Source organism: Meleagris gallopavo, chromosome 9 (genome assembly GCF_905368555.1).
Source record: "Meleagris gallopavo chromosome 9, MGAL_WU_HG_1.1, whole genome shotgun sequence".
NCBI lineage: Eukaryota > Metazoa > Chordata > Aves > Galliformes > Phasianidae > Meleagris > Meleagris gallopavo.
Genome location: NC_139412.1, coordinates 2,418,642 through 2,433,061, shown reverse-complemented (window position 1 = coordinate 2,433,061; position 14,420 = coordinate 2,418,642). Strand labels below are relative to the sequence as shown.

The following is a 14,420-nucleotide window of genomic DNA, read 5'->3' as shown; positions in this document are numbered from 1 at the left end:
CTTTCCTGTCTACCCTGGGTGAGTGGGGCTGCTGCCTCCGCCCTGCGAGCCGGGGCCGACCTTTACACCCAGCTGAAGGTCGTCGCAGCTGCACAGAGGGAGGAGCTGCAGGTGGTGGCAGCTCCCGTCCTGCTGCTGCCGGAGGTGCTGGTGGCTTCTGAGGGGTCTTGCGCTGCTTGGGATGTAGGTGAGGACAGGTGAATTCCTCCTTTCCCTTCCTAAGGCCACGCTTTGTCCCCCATCCCAAGCCACAGGCAGGCTGGGGACTGCCACCGAGCTGAGGGCCGTGCTGCACGGCCATGTTGTGTTGGCCTGCAGCTGATGGTCCCCTCTGAGGTCTCACTCTTTCTGCATTGTTTGTTTTCTTTTTTAAGTGTTCCGTAAGGCGACCTCAGCCCTGGGACAGGAGTGTGCAGGGCAGCTGCCAGCACTCCTTGTTTGTGTACGAGGAAGGATGGGTTCGTGGGCAAGATGCCCTGTGGGCAGGCTGTGGCTGCCTCTCTTGGTGCTTCCTGGGTTCATCTGGTTGTGGGCTGGTGGCAGAGACCTGGGGGCAACCCCAGCCTGCACTGACCCTCTGTTTCCCCACAGAGTACAGCCGCTTTGAGTCCAAGATCCACGACTTGAGAGAGCAGATGATGAACAGCAGCATGAGCTCTGGCTCTGGCTCACTTCGGACAAGCGAGAAGAGGTCCCTCTATGTCCGGTAAGACCCATCCCATGTCTCTGTCAGTGCCACTTGCTGCCTCCACAGATCGAGGAGGAAGAGATCGCCCTTCCTCCTGAGGGAGGGGTCATTGGGTGCATGTAACCATGTGGGACCCACTCCTGTTTTGCCACAGTGCTGGCCAGGAGATCCATTCCTGAGTATACATGCAAGGGCTGTGCAGTGCCTGGCTGTGGGAGGCAGGTGCTCACAGGGTGCACTTTCCAGGAGGTGCCTGTGCTTCCTCTGGGTGTGCCCAGCACTTGGGAACGAGGAAGGAGAATGTGTCACTACAGCCTTGCAGATGAGCAACTCATCCCTAGGCCAGTGCACCCACAGCAGCCAGGATTGCATCCTTGCACCTGTGGGTGGGCATCGCACCTTTCAGAGGACGTGTTGCCCCGCTGCTACAAGGCAAGGGAAGCGAGCTTTATAAATAAGGCATGGAGCTCGGAGAGTGCAGCAGTGGGTTTTGCACTCTTTCATCAGGGCTGAGTGCTCTGCACTTAAATACCTTTTAAACAGGCGGCTGTGCAGAGAGCTGGGCTGTGCTGCAGCCAGACAGCTGTGTCCCAGGGTGAGCTGCTCTTGGAGAGGTCCAAGGGAGGATGCAGGCAGTGCTTTCCTCTACCCGTTCTGCGCTAACTGGCTTCTCTGTTGCTGCTCATGCGGCGGGATCTGGCTACAGAGGAGATGAGCTCTTAGGAGGATTATGGCTTTGATTCCAAGTTGTGCTTTTGGTTCAGAGCCAGGCACGGAGCAGGCAGGGGTTAAGCAGCCGCATGGCGCTGGCTCCATGACTGCTGCATGCCCCACGCCCTGCTGGCTGTTGCCCCTGCCATCTCCTGGCTGGCTGCAGTGAGAAGCAGTGTGGTGGCAGCTAATTGTAATTTGCTTATTAAAATAATCCTGCAACTCCTCACCTTGGGTTGCAGGTGAGGGTTGGCAAAAGCAAGGGATGCTTCTGTTTCCCTGCAGGGAAGACGGTGAGAGCTGAGGCTGCATGTCCTGCAGCAGGGCTGTGCTGTGCAGGAGGGTTTGGGGGTGCAGGGACCTCACGTCCAGATTGACACGGGGCAGAGCCGCGTTCTGTTCCTACAGCTCACAGTTTCACAAGGCACTGCTGGATTTGTGATCTGCTGCCCTGCTGACACCCTCACCGTGTGAGAGCTGCCCCAGCCCTTCTGGGTGGGGTGGTTTCGAGCACGGGTTGCCTGAAACCAGCCGAGCCGCTGCCTTGTGGACAGGACATCAATTATGGGATATGCTACCAAACTGCTCGAGTCAGCACTGCCCGGTCGCAGGGTGCACGGGGCAGCGTGGGGCCTGGTGCTCACAGCCCACCTGGGCCGGGCAGGGCGTGCTCCTGGCCCTCCTGCAGGGCAAAGTCCACCAGCGGCTGTGCTGGAAAGGGGTGGGATGGCTTAGTGCTGGCTCTGAAAGCAGGCCTGGTGCTGCTCCACTGCCCTGCAGCCAGGCTGCTGCTCCTGCAGGGGATGGTGGGGCTGTGTGGAGGAGGGCTGGGCCTTGCAAGGCTGCTGTTTGGCTCCAGCAGGCCATCTTCTCATCCACCAGCGCCGAGTTCCCTGTGCAGGCACTGAGGGGAGCAGGGTCAGGCCTGGCCAGCGGGCATCTTGGAGCTGGGAGCTGACAGGCCCGGCCATGGGGCTGAGGGTGCTGCTGGCTCCGGAACCTGCCCGGCCGGTTCTCTGCTCCTTCCTTCCTCCTAATTGCACTCTCCTCATTCCTAATGGCGCTGGTCTGGCTGGGGCGTGCCAGCCACGCACGCAGCCTTATCTTTTGGCAGGGAGCAGTGCCTGGCAGGGCTGCTTGCCTCCAGCTGAAGGGCCCTGCGGTGCTGCACTGCCGGCTGCCACGTGCTGTGCTTGGGGCCATGCGTGTTTCTGTCCTCCTGTGGGGCCAAGCCCAGGAGCCTCTTAGCAGTGGCGCTGAGAAAGCTAGAGAAAGCAGAGCAAGCTGGTGGCTGGGTGAACCTCAGGGCTGCGTCAACCCGTCAGGCCTCAGCACAGAAGGCTCCTTGTTCTCCTGGTCCAGGAGCTGTTTGGGTCACCGTCCTCAAAGAAGGATGTGACCCAAGAAGAGCACGTCCAGCTCACTGCTTAGTGCTCCACTGCTCATCTGTATACCGGTTGAAGCCAGCACAGGGCTACTGCAGGAGCTGGCTCTGTGCCTGAGCCTGACCAGGCCCTTCATTTCAGCCCTGTGGATGAGATCTGGCACCTGAGCTCCCCTTGCTGATGCAGGCAGGTGCTGGCGCCTGGGAGGCAGAAGACGTGTGGTGATGCTGAGTCCCGGGATGCTCACAGGGGGCAGTTCCTGTGATAAGGTTCTCTCTGATCTGGAAGATGAGCTGGCGCTTTGCAGTTGCACACTGACGCTGCTGCCAGAAATAAGGACCTGCAGGTAGATCTGTTTAGTCAAAGGTGGATCACTCTATAGCTGCTCCCGCAGTAGATCTGCATGCGGTTATAATTTAGCCATCAGGATGAGTAGGAAAAACTGGGAGGAACTGGGAACAGCTTTTGTAGCAGTGCAAGAATTGGTGCTGCTCTTCTGCTTCTCAGGAGAGAGGAGCCCCAGCTCACCTGGAGCCACTGCAGAGAGGGAGATCTATGCTGACGCTCATCTGCCATGCTGGCTGGGAAGAGAGTTCTTATTAAATGTAGCAGAGAAGCAATTTTTGAGAGAGCCAGCTAGGCAGCTCGCCCTGCAGGAGGCTGGTGCACAGCATGCCTGTTGCTTTTACTATTTATGGAGCCACAGTTAAAGGATTCAGCTTGACAATCAGTGTGACTTGTGCTGTGTTGCTTCAGACCCCTCGGGGTTCCTCGTAGTGGAAGGAGGTGATGAGCAGGGCAAAGGGTGGTGTTATTATGGCTTTTCCCCTTCTTTTCTGCCTGGATGAGGCCAGCAGCTGGCTGAGAAGTGCTCAACATGCCCCACACTCTGCCTGGGGGAAGAGTGGGGCTGACCTCGTGGGGGTGAAAATAGGACTCCCAGTTGTGCTACCAGCAACAGTGCTCCGAATGGCCGCTCAGCTGTTTCCATTTGTTGCTGAATGGATGTGTCTGGAGAAAATAGGTCTGGTTTGAGATCAGACATTGGTAGGATGAGGCCCCTGAAAGCAGCTTGTGGCGAGGGGCTGCAGTGCAGGCAGGCGATAAGGCTCCAGTCACTTACACAGGAAGAACATTAGTGCTCCTCTTCCTTAGTTTAAAAAATAATCATCTTTTCTGCAGCTGGGTAATTTAATATTGGAGATGAAGCTCTTTTACTGTAACTAAATAAACTGTTCTTAGGGGAAGTATTTAAAAATCTGAAATAGTTGTAGAATCAGGTAAACATTGAGTTGCATTCATAATTCACAGACCTCTGGAATGAAATACTTCTACACATAAAAGCGAAGGCTGTGCGTGCCCTGCACCCATTGGTGTGACTTCTTCCAGCAGCAGGGCACAATCACCTCCTGGCCATCTCACAGCCTTGTTGGTCATGGCACAGGGCAGACTCTCCATTCCCTGCTGCAGGGCAGCCTGCTGGCCCACAGCTTTGCTCCTGATGAAGGGTGCTGGGTCTCACCCCTGAGCAGAGCAGGTGGGTTTTCCCTTGTGTGCTGCTTTCCTGGTTGCCAGCAGGGAAGGAAACGTTGGGGTACCATTTATGACCTGTTATATTTTCGAGGCCGCTGAACTTTGAATGTTTGACTGCTTTCTGACCGCAGCCTTCTTCAGCATCTGTGTGGTTTGTGTGCTGCTTGCAGCTCATGTCAAGAGCTAGTTTATAGGTCCAGGGCTGTCTTTTCTGTGGGGGGTTCATGGTGAGCACTTCATTCTGGGCCTTATGAGGTCTGCAGTGTTGTTGCTTGCTTGGTAGGGGATGGCTTCACTCCTCTTTGTGCTCCTTTGCAGAGCTCTGTTTGACTATGACCGGACCCGGGACAGCTGCTTACCCAGTCAGGGGCTCAGCTTCTCCTATGGGGACATCCTGCATGTCATCAATGCCTCTGATGATGAGTGGTGGCAAGCTAGGCTTGTGACACCTCACGGTGAGAGCGAGCAGATAGGAGTCATCCCCAGCAAGAAGAGGTGAGTGCCCGTCAGCAGGAGCTGGCTCACCTGCTGCTTTGGTCCTGTAATCCTCAGGACCCAGCTTCTGGATCTGTGCTGTGTGGCAGATCTGGAGTATCAGCATGAGGAATATGTGCAGCATTATGGGCATCCCAGGGACTAGCAGCATCTCTCTCCCTTTTAACATCCAATCAGGGTGGAGAAGAAGGAGAGAGCGCGGTTGAAAACGGTGAAATTCCACGCCAGGACCGGCATGATAGAGTCCAACCGGGTGAGTGCTGAGCAGGCTCGACGAGACAGTGTGCTGTAGTGGGGCAGGGTGAGTCTGAGCAGCTCTGTGCTCCCATTGAGGGCAGCCAGAGCTGTCCCAGAGCAATGAGCAGTGCACTGGACTTTCTCAGGCACGGCTCCCCTCGGCAGCACACAGGGTGGGAGCAGAGGAGCTGGGGCAGCTGTGAAGGTGCTGATGAAGGATAATGGTTTGGTAGCGGGGTGTCCTCACAGTGCCAAGGGAGCAGAACACGTCCCAGCACAGCCCTGGGCAGAGCACTGATGGCTGGGAGCTGACTGAAGGTGCCTGGTGCTGGCGGAGCTTCCCTTGCATGGAGTGAACAGATGAGGCAGGGAGAACAGCCGTGCTCCTCCTGCAGAGTCTCATCAGCTTCCCAACATCCCTAAAACACATTTTTCTCTGCACTTAATTTTTTTTTTCCTGCATTACAGTTTTCATGTAATCTCCATGATTTCATTTCAGGGTAACCGCCCTGACACGGCTCCTCATTGTCTCTTCATTTTAATTTTCCTCGCATGCGTTAAACGCCATTGTTTTTTCTGTCCTCCCTTCCATCTCCATCTTCTTCACAGTCGATCAAAACGAAACGTAAAAAGAGTTTCCGCCTCTCTCGAAAGTTTCCATTTTACAAGAGCAAAGAGAACCTGGCCCAGGAGAGCAGCGGACAGGAACGTAAGTAGCAGCTGGACAGAGAGGGCAACGTGCAACCCCCCGAGCCCCACCTCCTGCCTTGGTGAGGGGAGATAGGCCACGTTCCCATAGCCAGCGAGCCCAGTACCTGCCTGCGTTGGCCAAACTGTGCTGCTCCTGCCAGGCAGGCTGAGGCCGTGCACGTGCCCTGCTGTACCACTGGACTGCCCTCCCAGCCACCATGAGGCACGGATGTGGCTTGGTCAGGTTCTGTGCCCATCAACCCTGCAGGCAGCTAAGGAGCAGCCTGAGCCTGAAATCAAAGCAGCAGCTCCTGCACCACTTGGGGTGGATGCCAACCGAGTGAGGGACCTCCTGGCTGCATTTCATGTCCCTGTGCACCCGCTGAAGTACCAGGCATGAGTGCCCTGTGCAGGCAGGCTCACCCAGCTGCTGCAAGCCCAACTGCCTCTGGCCGTGTCTTTGCACAGGCTGGCTCTCTCTTTCTCTCTCTCATGTTTGATGTCTTCATCCTTTCATAACTTTACACTTGCCTAAACTTCTGCTCTGCCTCCTCCTGCTCTCTCCCATGTGCTGTGGGCTCTGCTCCCTCCTTGTGCCTGCCAAGGGCTGCTCCCCTTCCAGAGCAAGGGGTGGCTGAGCAGTGCAGGAGCTTGTCCGCTGTCCTTGGTTGGGCTGAGGGGGGGCATCCTGGCTGTGCTCACTGTCTCCCATAGAAGTGACTCTCTGCTACCTATTCCTGACAGTCTCCATGCCCTTCCTGTAGGTGAAACCCCGTGGCCATGAGGGATGTGTGTGCTTGCTGACAGAAGCACTGCCCACACTCAGCACCTGAGGCATGTCTTGGCTGCAGATTTTGGGGAATACCCAGCTCTCACCCAGGGCTCCCAGTGAGGGCAGGCTGTGCTGCAGCTCCCCTCTCCCTGGTAGGCAGGGCTGTGCACAGACACATCTCGTGTGTAGAAGAGGATGGAAGAAGGGGGTGGGGGTGTAACCTCGAGGCACCTCCAGGCTCCAGAGCTGTGCTGAGTGTTCAGCTCGTTGCTCCAAATCCTGACATCAGGAATGCTGGAGCCTCCTGTAGGCACCCAGGGAAAACTGAGAGGCAGCTGCACAGCTCCTCTGGAGCAAACTCACTTCTTGAAAGTACTCTCCCAGTGCGAGGATGAAACAGCCTGCCCTTGCTGGGTTAGGTGAACAGTTGTGCCCAGCCTCTCCTCTTTCCAGGTGCTAAATTGCATCCGCTCCTTTAGTGAGTGTTCACAGAGAGTGCTGCAGGCCTTGCGTTTTTGGGAAGAGGAGAGTAAGTGGGCAAGGCAGAGCGGTGTCCCTGCCCTGGTACCAGCACATTGAGTGCTCCCATCCGCTGCCCTCCTGGGCTTGGCAAAGGGCAGCTGGAACCAGGTGCTGTGGGGCAGTGCCCACTTCCTTCAGCCAGGTTGTATGGAGGTCTCAGTGACAGCAGCCAGCATGATGGCTGTGATGGTGTGTGAAGTCTGTGTGCTCAGATTCCTGCAGGGCATGTGGCTGAGCTCACAGCATTCGCTGCCTGTGGGGGAGGCACTGATGGAACAGACTTTGGCCATAGGAAGCTTTTCCTGTCCTGGCTCCCCTTGTTTTGCTGTGGGGTGTGGGCACCTTGCTCTGCATGCAGGACATGGCCATGGCTGGTGGCTGCGGGAAGCAGTGAGGATGTGACCTGTGCTGGAGGTGGTGTAGCAGCAGAGAACAGGAGGGTGTAGGGGTGCTGATGGAGCACAGCTCGGTGCCCGCAGCTGAAGGTCACCGAGACACTGTTCTTGGCCAGCCCTGCAGTGCAGGACATATGGCATGGGCACGGGGCAGGCTGTACTCTTTGCCAGCAGCATCAGAGCAGCCTGCAGGCAGCTCCCTTGCCACACTCTGTTGTGCTGCTCATCCTGGTGCACTGTTTGCAGCGGGGGGATCCTTTCTCTGTCTTCGCAGACTGTGCAAGTGTTGGGGTGTGGGCAGCTCATGCACACAGGTGGGGAGAAGCATCCCCCGGCCATGCTGATAGAGATATGGCAGTGCTCATTTCCCCTCCAGAGGGGCCTAGGGGAGAGCAGAGCTTCGTGCAGCAAAAAGACCAAGTGAGGTTGTATGGAGAAATGCCTTGGGGCTGTGGCAAAGCTTCAGGGGACCCACGATGGCTTCCAGGTGCAGCCAGAGGGGCGTGAGGGTCTCTGGGGGGGTCAGCAGCACGTGGTGAGATGTTGGTGCTCCACCGCCAGTGTCACCACCGAGAAATGTTTCTTAACATCACTTGCAGTTACAGCTCTGGGCCGTTCTGCACTCCTGTCACTAATGCTCATCTGGCTCTGTCTTCTTCTCCCCCTCCTCTCTGACCGCCCCTCTCCTGCGCTCTTTTCTCTCCCCTCTCCCCCTTCTCGCTGTCTGTGAAATCAGGACTTCCCTGGGTTAAGTGACGATTATTATGGAGCAAAGAACCTGAGTAAGTGGAATTGCAACGCGCATCGTTCACTTTCCATTGCTGGCACGCGCGGGGGTGCCTGATGGCTGTGCTTCTCTGGGTGCAGGGCACGAGGAACCCCATGGGTTTGGTTGCCTCTCCCAGCAGAGTGCTCTGGAGGTGCCACACTGGGGAGGGGATGGGCAGTTTGCTTGGGGGATTTGGCTGTGCCCTAATCACATGCAAGGGCCTGCCCACGGCACCCTCAGGAGCAGGTGAGGGCATCGTGCCATCTTCCTTTGATGGTACATGATTGCCCACGTGCCCAGAGCTGCTTGGCTGCGCTCCCCGAACCCTGCAGAGCTGTGCCGAGTGGGGCGGGCAGCAGGGCAGCAGCCAGCCTCTGTGGGGAGGTCACAGCACTGGGATCAGCCGAAGCAAAGCGAAGCCCCGAACTCTGTCCCATCCTGTCACTGTCTCGTCTCTGTGAGTCCCGGCCCCTCTCTGCAGGTAGCTCCCCACCCCTGCCCTCCGTGTGCATGCTGCACCCTGCCAGCCCTGCCCGCAGCCCCGCTGCCAGCACCTCCCCCATCTCAGCATAGCCGAGCAGAAGAGGTTCCCCCGCACATCCCCTATTTCCCCTGAGAGCGACAAAGGGCAAGAGATGCTTGTCCTGCCCCAGCACCCCGCTCCCAGCCCTCCCCATGGGTGCCAGGGTGCATTTCTGGTGGTGTGTCGCCTGGCTGCCCTGCTCTCAGCCACCAGCACTGGGTGCCAGCTCGTGTGCCCTTGGTGAGCGCTGGCTCTGAAGATGGTCTCTCTGGTTGCTTTGCAGAGGGCGTGACATCAAACACCAGTGACAGCGAGAGCAGTTCCAGTAAGTGTGCGTCTCTCCTGCTGTCTCACCTCTGTGTGTGTGTGTGTGTGCACTCCCATCTCGTTCTGTCCCGGTGGTGTTTCTGTTCGGAGGCTGTTCCTTCCTGCTGGTGGCACCGAGATGCTGTGCCAGCTGCCATCTCGGGTTATGGGGTGCAAGATAACTCGGGTCTGGCCGCAGCCAGTGCTCCCATTACCCCTCCAGTGCTCCTCTAAATGCCTGCAGTGTGCCCACTGCTGTGCCCACTCACATCCAAGCCTGCAGTGGAGGAGATGGGAGGAGGAGAGGCTGATACTGGATGGGTGTGAGAGCCTGTCCTCAGTGCAAGGGGTGGCTGGGGCTGGGAGGCTGCTGCCAACGCTCACCTGCCTCTCCTTGGCTCTGTTTCAGAAGGACAAGAGGACGCTATCCTGTCATACGAGCCGGTGACACGGCAAGAAAGTAAGTCCTTGTGCTGGGTTGTGGGCATCAAACCCCTTCCCCCGTTTACAGCTGTGCTGTGCATGGCTGGCTGGGGTGATCTCCAGCTTAACAGCTGGGTTTGACCCCTGCTGAGGATGGAGTCAGGTGGGGGTTTGGAAAAGGTTCTGTACCAGAAGGCAGTGGGACTGGAACAGGCTGCCCAGGGCAGTGTCACAGCCCTGAGTGCTGGAGTTCAGGGGATGTCAGATAATGCTTTCAGACACGAGGTTTGGATTTGAGGCATGGAAGCAGGAGCTGAACTGGTGAGCCCTGTGGATCCCTTCCAACACGAGATATCTAGGGATTCTCTTCTGAGCAGTACCCCCTCAGCAGTCTGTCCTTGCCAGCATCTGGATCAGTCTCTTAGGGCCCACAGCCTGCATGTCTACATATCCTGGTTGTCAGTTCTGTGCCTCGAGCAGCAGAGCAGCTTTGCTGATCTTTGACTTGTGAGATTGTGGCACTTCCCCGGAGCAGCTCCTGCACCTGGGCCAGCTGCACGCTGACAGAGGGGATGGAGATGCTGTTTTCCACCTGCCTGTACACGTCGCCTGGGTTGGATGTGGATGATGTTGAACACAACCAGGAGATGAACTTCCACGGAGCTTCCTGGAGCATGGGTCGGTCTGAGCTGTGGCTTTTGTTTGCAGTTCACTACGCCAGGCCTGTGATCATCCTGGGGCCCACGAAGGACCGAGTTAATGACGACCTCATCTCTGAATTTCCACACAAGTTTGGTTCCTGCGTGCCACGTGAGTCCCTGCAGAGAGCAGAGCCATGTGGGTTCGGGTGGGTCGCACCGGGTCCGCTCCTGACGCCTTCTCTCCTCCAGACACCACCAGGCCTCGGCGTGACAATGAGGTGGATGGACAGGATTACCACTTCGTCGTCTCTCGAGAACAGATGGAGAAGGATATTCAGGACAACAAGTTCATAGAGGCTGGGCAGTTCAATGACAATCTCTATGGGACCAGCATTCAGTCGGTGCGGGCAGTCGCAGAGAGGGTGAGTGTCAGTGGCATTCCCAGGGATGCACTTGCAGTGTCCTTCCTCTCCCCGTGCCCCTAATGAAGGGCAGCGATCGCATCCCCATGCAGCCCAGGTGGCTGCTTTGCTCCACCTCAGTGCTTTGTCTCCTTCAGCCCAACTCCACCCAAACACCAGCACTGGGGCACCAGCTCTGTGTTCAGGAGTTCATGGGGCAAAGGATGCCAGCTGCTCTTGGTGGACCAGTAGTGTTTCTTGCATAAGGGTGCACTGATGGCTTGGGAATAGCTTTGTAAGTGTCTGGGGAAAAATTGAGTCCCCTCACCTTGCTGTGGTCCTGCCATAAGCAGACAGGAATGTAAGGGCTGTGGGAGTTGTCTGGTGTCTCAGGAGCAGAGTTTCACCTCAGTGGCTCCTCTCTTTTGTAAGCATGTCCCTATGAGCAAGCTGTTCTCTGCCCAAAGCAGACTGTGTGGGTAGGTCTGATCCCAATCGTCTCCTTTCCAGGGAAAGCACTGCATCCTGGATGTATCTGGCAATGCTATCAAGAGGTTGCAACAAGCACAACTTTATCCTATTGCCATTTTCATCAAACCAAAATCCATCGAAGCGCTCATGTAAGTGCAGCAACGTGTTTTGGGGTGGGAGGTGCTGGCAAGTTGGGCCTTTGTACTTCTGCTGCCTCTGTGCTTCAGAAAACAGCAGATGTTGCTGGTGATGCTGAACGTTCCCTGTTCACTAGAGCTGGGCCCATTACTGTGTCTCTGGTCTCACAGTTGGACTAATGCTGTGGGTACATCCCACCTCCGTGGACTGTTCTGATTTCAATGCTCTTTATTTGCACCAAAGAGGATTTTCTGTGGCAGCAAGGTAATGCTCCCAAACGTGTCTGATGGACCCTACTTTGCTGGGCACCAAGGCAGCCAGGAGAGCTGCTGAGAGCCCACAGTGCTGGAATGGCTGGAGATGTTTCCTGCAGCCCATCCTGCTGCTCATTGCCCCAGGGAGGACCTGAGTGTGCACATCTTCCAAGCATCAACAGTATCTGTGGGGAAGTTCTGTAGTTAGAGCTGGACTTTAAGGTCAGAAGGGACACTGCTGGCACCAAGGGGACTGGAAAAACCCTTTCTCAGGCCAGCAGCCCTAGAACTGCTCATTTTGACGTCGTATGAAAATGAGGGAGCCCAGGCAAGGAGAGTGGTGACAGGATGTGGGAAGGCAGGGGATTTCCACAGTGGTCCTGCAAACTCAGAGGGCTGCCTGGACTTTTCCATGTTCTGGTGCAACAGAGGGATGGTGGCATGGGCTATTTTTTGGCTTTTGTTCATTGCTAAGTTTCTATTTCTTGTGCATGGCAGGGAGATGAACCGGAGACAGACATACGAACAGGCCAACAAGGTCTTTGACAAAGCCATGAAACTTGAGCAAGAATTTGGAGAGTATTTTACAGGTGAGCGTCCCGAGTACATTTGTGTCTGATGGATTATCTTTTTCCAATTGGCAGCTGTGACCTCTATCAGCACTGCCTTACTGCAGGGTCATGAGAAACTGTCCAGCTCCATCAAAACAAAAAGAAATGGCGCTCTGCCAGCACGGCCGTACAAAGGGCCCGTTCAGAGATCACTGGATAAGAGTAAACCAGGTCTAGAGGAGGGCAGAAGTTGTCAGGCAGGATTTTCCAAGGTTGTGAAAGCCTAACACTGGCTTCAGTAATAGTGATAAAAATAAAAAACACAACAGGTAGGGGAAGCACAACATAAATTAGTGGATAACTCCCTGAGAATGAGAATAGGGTCGTGTTTAAAGAGGAAAGACAAGAATGAGGGACACAAATGATGGAGGCTGCCCAGAATTATTACAAAACATCTTCCATAAAGGACTGGAAGTTTGGCTGGCTTCCTGAATCTGTGTTGAAGAGCGGTCGAGGGATGGACTCATGACAGAGGCATCCTTGTGCGTTAAGGAACTAACGTTTGCAGTGTGATTAATGCTGGAAAATCATGGGCAGGCAAAAAGGCAGACCAACTGATCTTCCATGTTTGCCTCCTTTGTGGTAATTGTGTCCTCCGAAGCCGAGGGATGGTAATCCTGCTAAATACTGCATTACTCACCTAACAGCTACTGTAAAAAATCCCAGGCAGAACGTTTTCCAAATAGGGATCACAGCTGAGAAAATGTATCAGTATGAACAGTGTGAGAGCCTTCCCCAGAACTCTGCCTTGGGCAGCGCTTCCAGAACTGCAGGCTGCTCCTCCAGGAAGAGCAAACACAAAGGAAACGTGCACTGCAGTCCTGCCAAACCCTCAGCACGCCATCGTCAGCCTCACGTGGCCAGTGAGGCTTGAGGCTGACCTGGGGAAGGAATGCTTTTGGCTGAAACCCAGCCCGGTTGAAAGGAGTCTGTAATGGGCAGTGAGGTGAATGCTGTAGGAAGTGCTGTGCCAGGACCTTACAGTGAGGCACTGGAGCATGGTGCTGCTTGGCTATAGGCTGAGCTGTGGTCCATTTCCTGATGTAGGAGACACGCAGAAGCCTTTTGTGTTGCGTCCACGCTAAGCAGCAAGGCGCTGGGAAAGCACTGCTGCAGGAGCAGCAGCCAGGAGTTGGCTTTTTCCAGCGTGCCGGTGCTGTGACGAAGCACAGAAGTAACAATCAGGAGCCCTCAGCAGGGGAACAGATCTGGGTGGGCGAATCCAGCACGTGAGGGTACGCACTCGGCTAATCCTCGCAGTGCTCCATGCCTTGCAGCAGAGTGGTGGGGAGGGGGAGGCAGTGACCACGGAGCAGAGCTGGAAGTTCACACCCTGCCCTGGGCCCACTGCCCGGAGCTCAGCAGCGCTGGGACACGGCTCACAAAGCTGATTAGCACCATTGTGCAGAGCCTGGTTGGCACTTCACGCGAGCCAGCAGCTCTGCTAATCCCCTCGGACACCCTGCATTAACCCTCTGTGTCACTGCAGGCCTGTTCCAGCTTCTCCAACACAGGCTCTGCATTCACTGTTGGCTGTGTGTTATCGGCTCCTTTGCTGCAGCGAAGGTCTTTCCATAGTGCACGGCTTTGCTCAAGGTGTTTCTTTTTTCTCTCCTCTTTCAGCCATCGTACAAGGAGATTCTCTCGAAGAGATTTACAGCAAAATCAAACAGATCATCGAGGACCAATCCGGGCACTACATCTGGGTCCCGTCCCCAGAGAAGCTCTGAAGCTGTCCCCCACCTGCGGGGACCATCTCTGACGTCCCACCCCACCTGTGCCCTCTGCCCTAAGGGGGGGGGATGTGCAAACGATTCCTTGCCCCCTTTTTTTAGATCGTCTCAAAATTGAGTTTTCTAGTCCTGTTTCTTTTGTTGGGATGAACTGATCTCATTCATCACGTGACTGTTCCCACCATCCCTGCATGGACCTTCCCACTGCTCCATTAGAGACAGATGAGAACCCATTCAAGAGTCGTTTTTTATTATTATTATTATTATTATTATTATTATTATTATTAACTAAACCAAGAATCCAGAAGGGAGGAGGCGGCTGAGGACTGACGTAAGAAACAAGTGGAACAATGGACTCTGAGAACACGAGCAGTGTCAGAGCTCCAGGGCATTTCTTCCAGGTGTGACTGCCTAGCAGCTCTGAGCAGTGCGACAGAACGGCAGCAAGAAGGCATTTTATTTATCTGTATATGTAATTTATATATAATATAGAGAAAGATATTATATATATATTATATATATATATATCCGTGTGGACTAGGAAACCTGAGGGACCTCTTCAAAGGTACTGTGTTATTGCAAGGATCTTTCAGTTCCTTTGTCCCACCCGCTGGGCAGAAACGATCCTGGCGGTACCACGAGCATCTCCTGCTGCCCTGCCAGCAGCCCCAGGTTGGGGAGCAGCACAGAGCCCCCCAGAAGGACCCGGAGCTCTGGGCTGA

The 14,420-nt window shown here is 55.4% G+C and overlaps 1 protein-coding gene across 5 annotated transcripts in view; it reads left to right on the top strand.

Annotated features, from left to right (window-relative positions):
* DLG3 (discs large MAGUK scaffold protein 3) overlaps positions 1-13,982 on the top strand; it is a 55,474-nt gene extending 41,492 nt beyond the window's left edge. For 4 of the 5 annotated variants that reach the window (XM_085230688.1, XM_085230686.1, XM_085230687.1 and 1 more), the window contains 11 exons: positions 592-706; positions 4,636-4,812; positions 4,990-5,065; positions 5,659-5,758; positions 9,004-9,045; positions 9,436-9,486; positions 10,158-10,259; positions 10,340-10,512; positions 11,002-11,111; positions 11,853-11,944; positions 13,589-13,982. In XM_085230688.1, the coding sequence (XP_085086814.1) occupies positions 592-706; positions 4,636-4,812; positions 4,990-5,065; positions 5,659-5,758; positions 9,004-9,045; positions 9,436-9,486; positions 10,158-10,259; positions 10,340-10,512; positions 11,002-11,111; positions 11,853-11,944; positions 13,589-13,695 (1,145 nt within the window). In that variant the 3' untranslated portion in view covers positions 13,696-13,982. Of the gene's footprint in view, positions 1-591; positions 707-4,635; positions 4,813-4,989; positions 5,066-5,658; positions 5,759-8,164; positions 8,211-9,003; positions 9,046-9,435; positions 9,487-10,157; positions 10,260-10,339; positions 10,513-11,001; positions 11,112-11,852; positions 11,945-13,588 lie in introns of all 5 variants that reach the window. The other variant, XM_085230690.1, reaches the window with a different exon arrangement.
* The last annotated feature ends 438 nt before the right edge of the window (positions 13,983-14,420 follow it).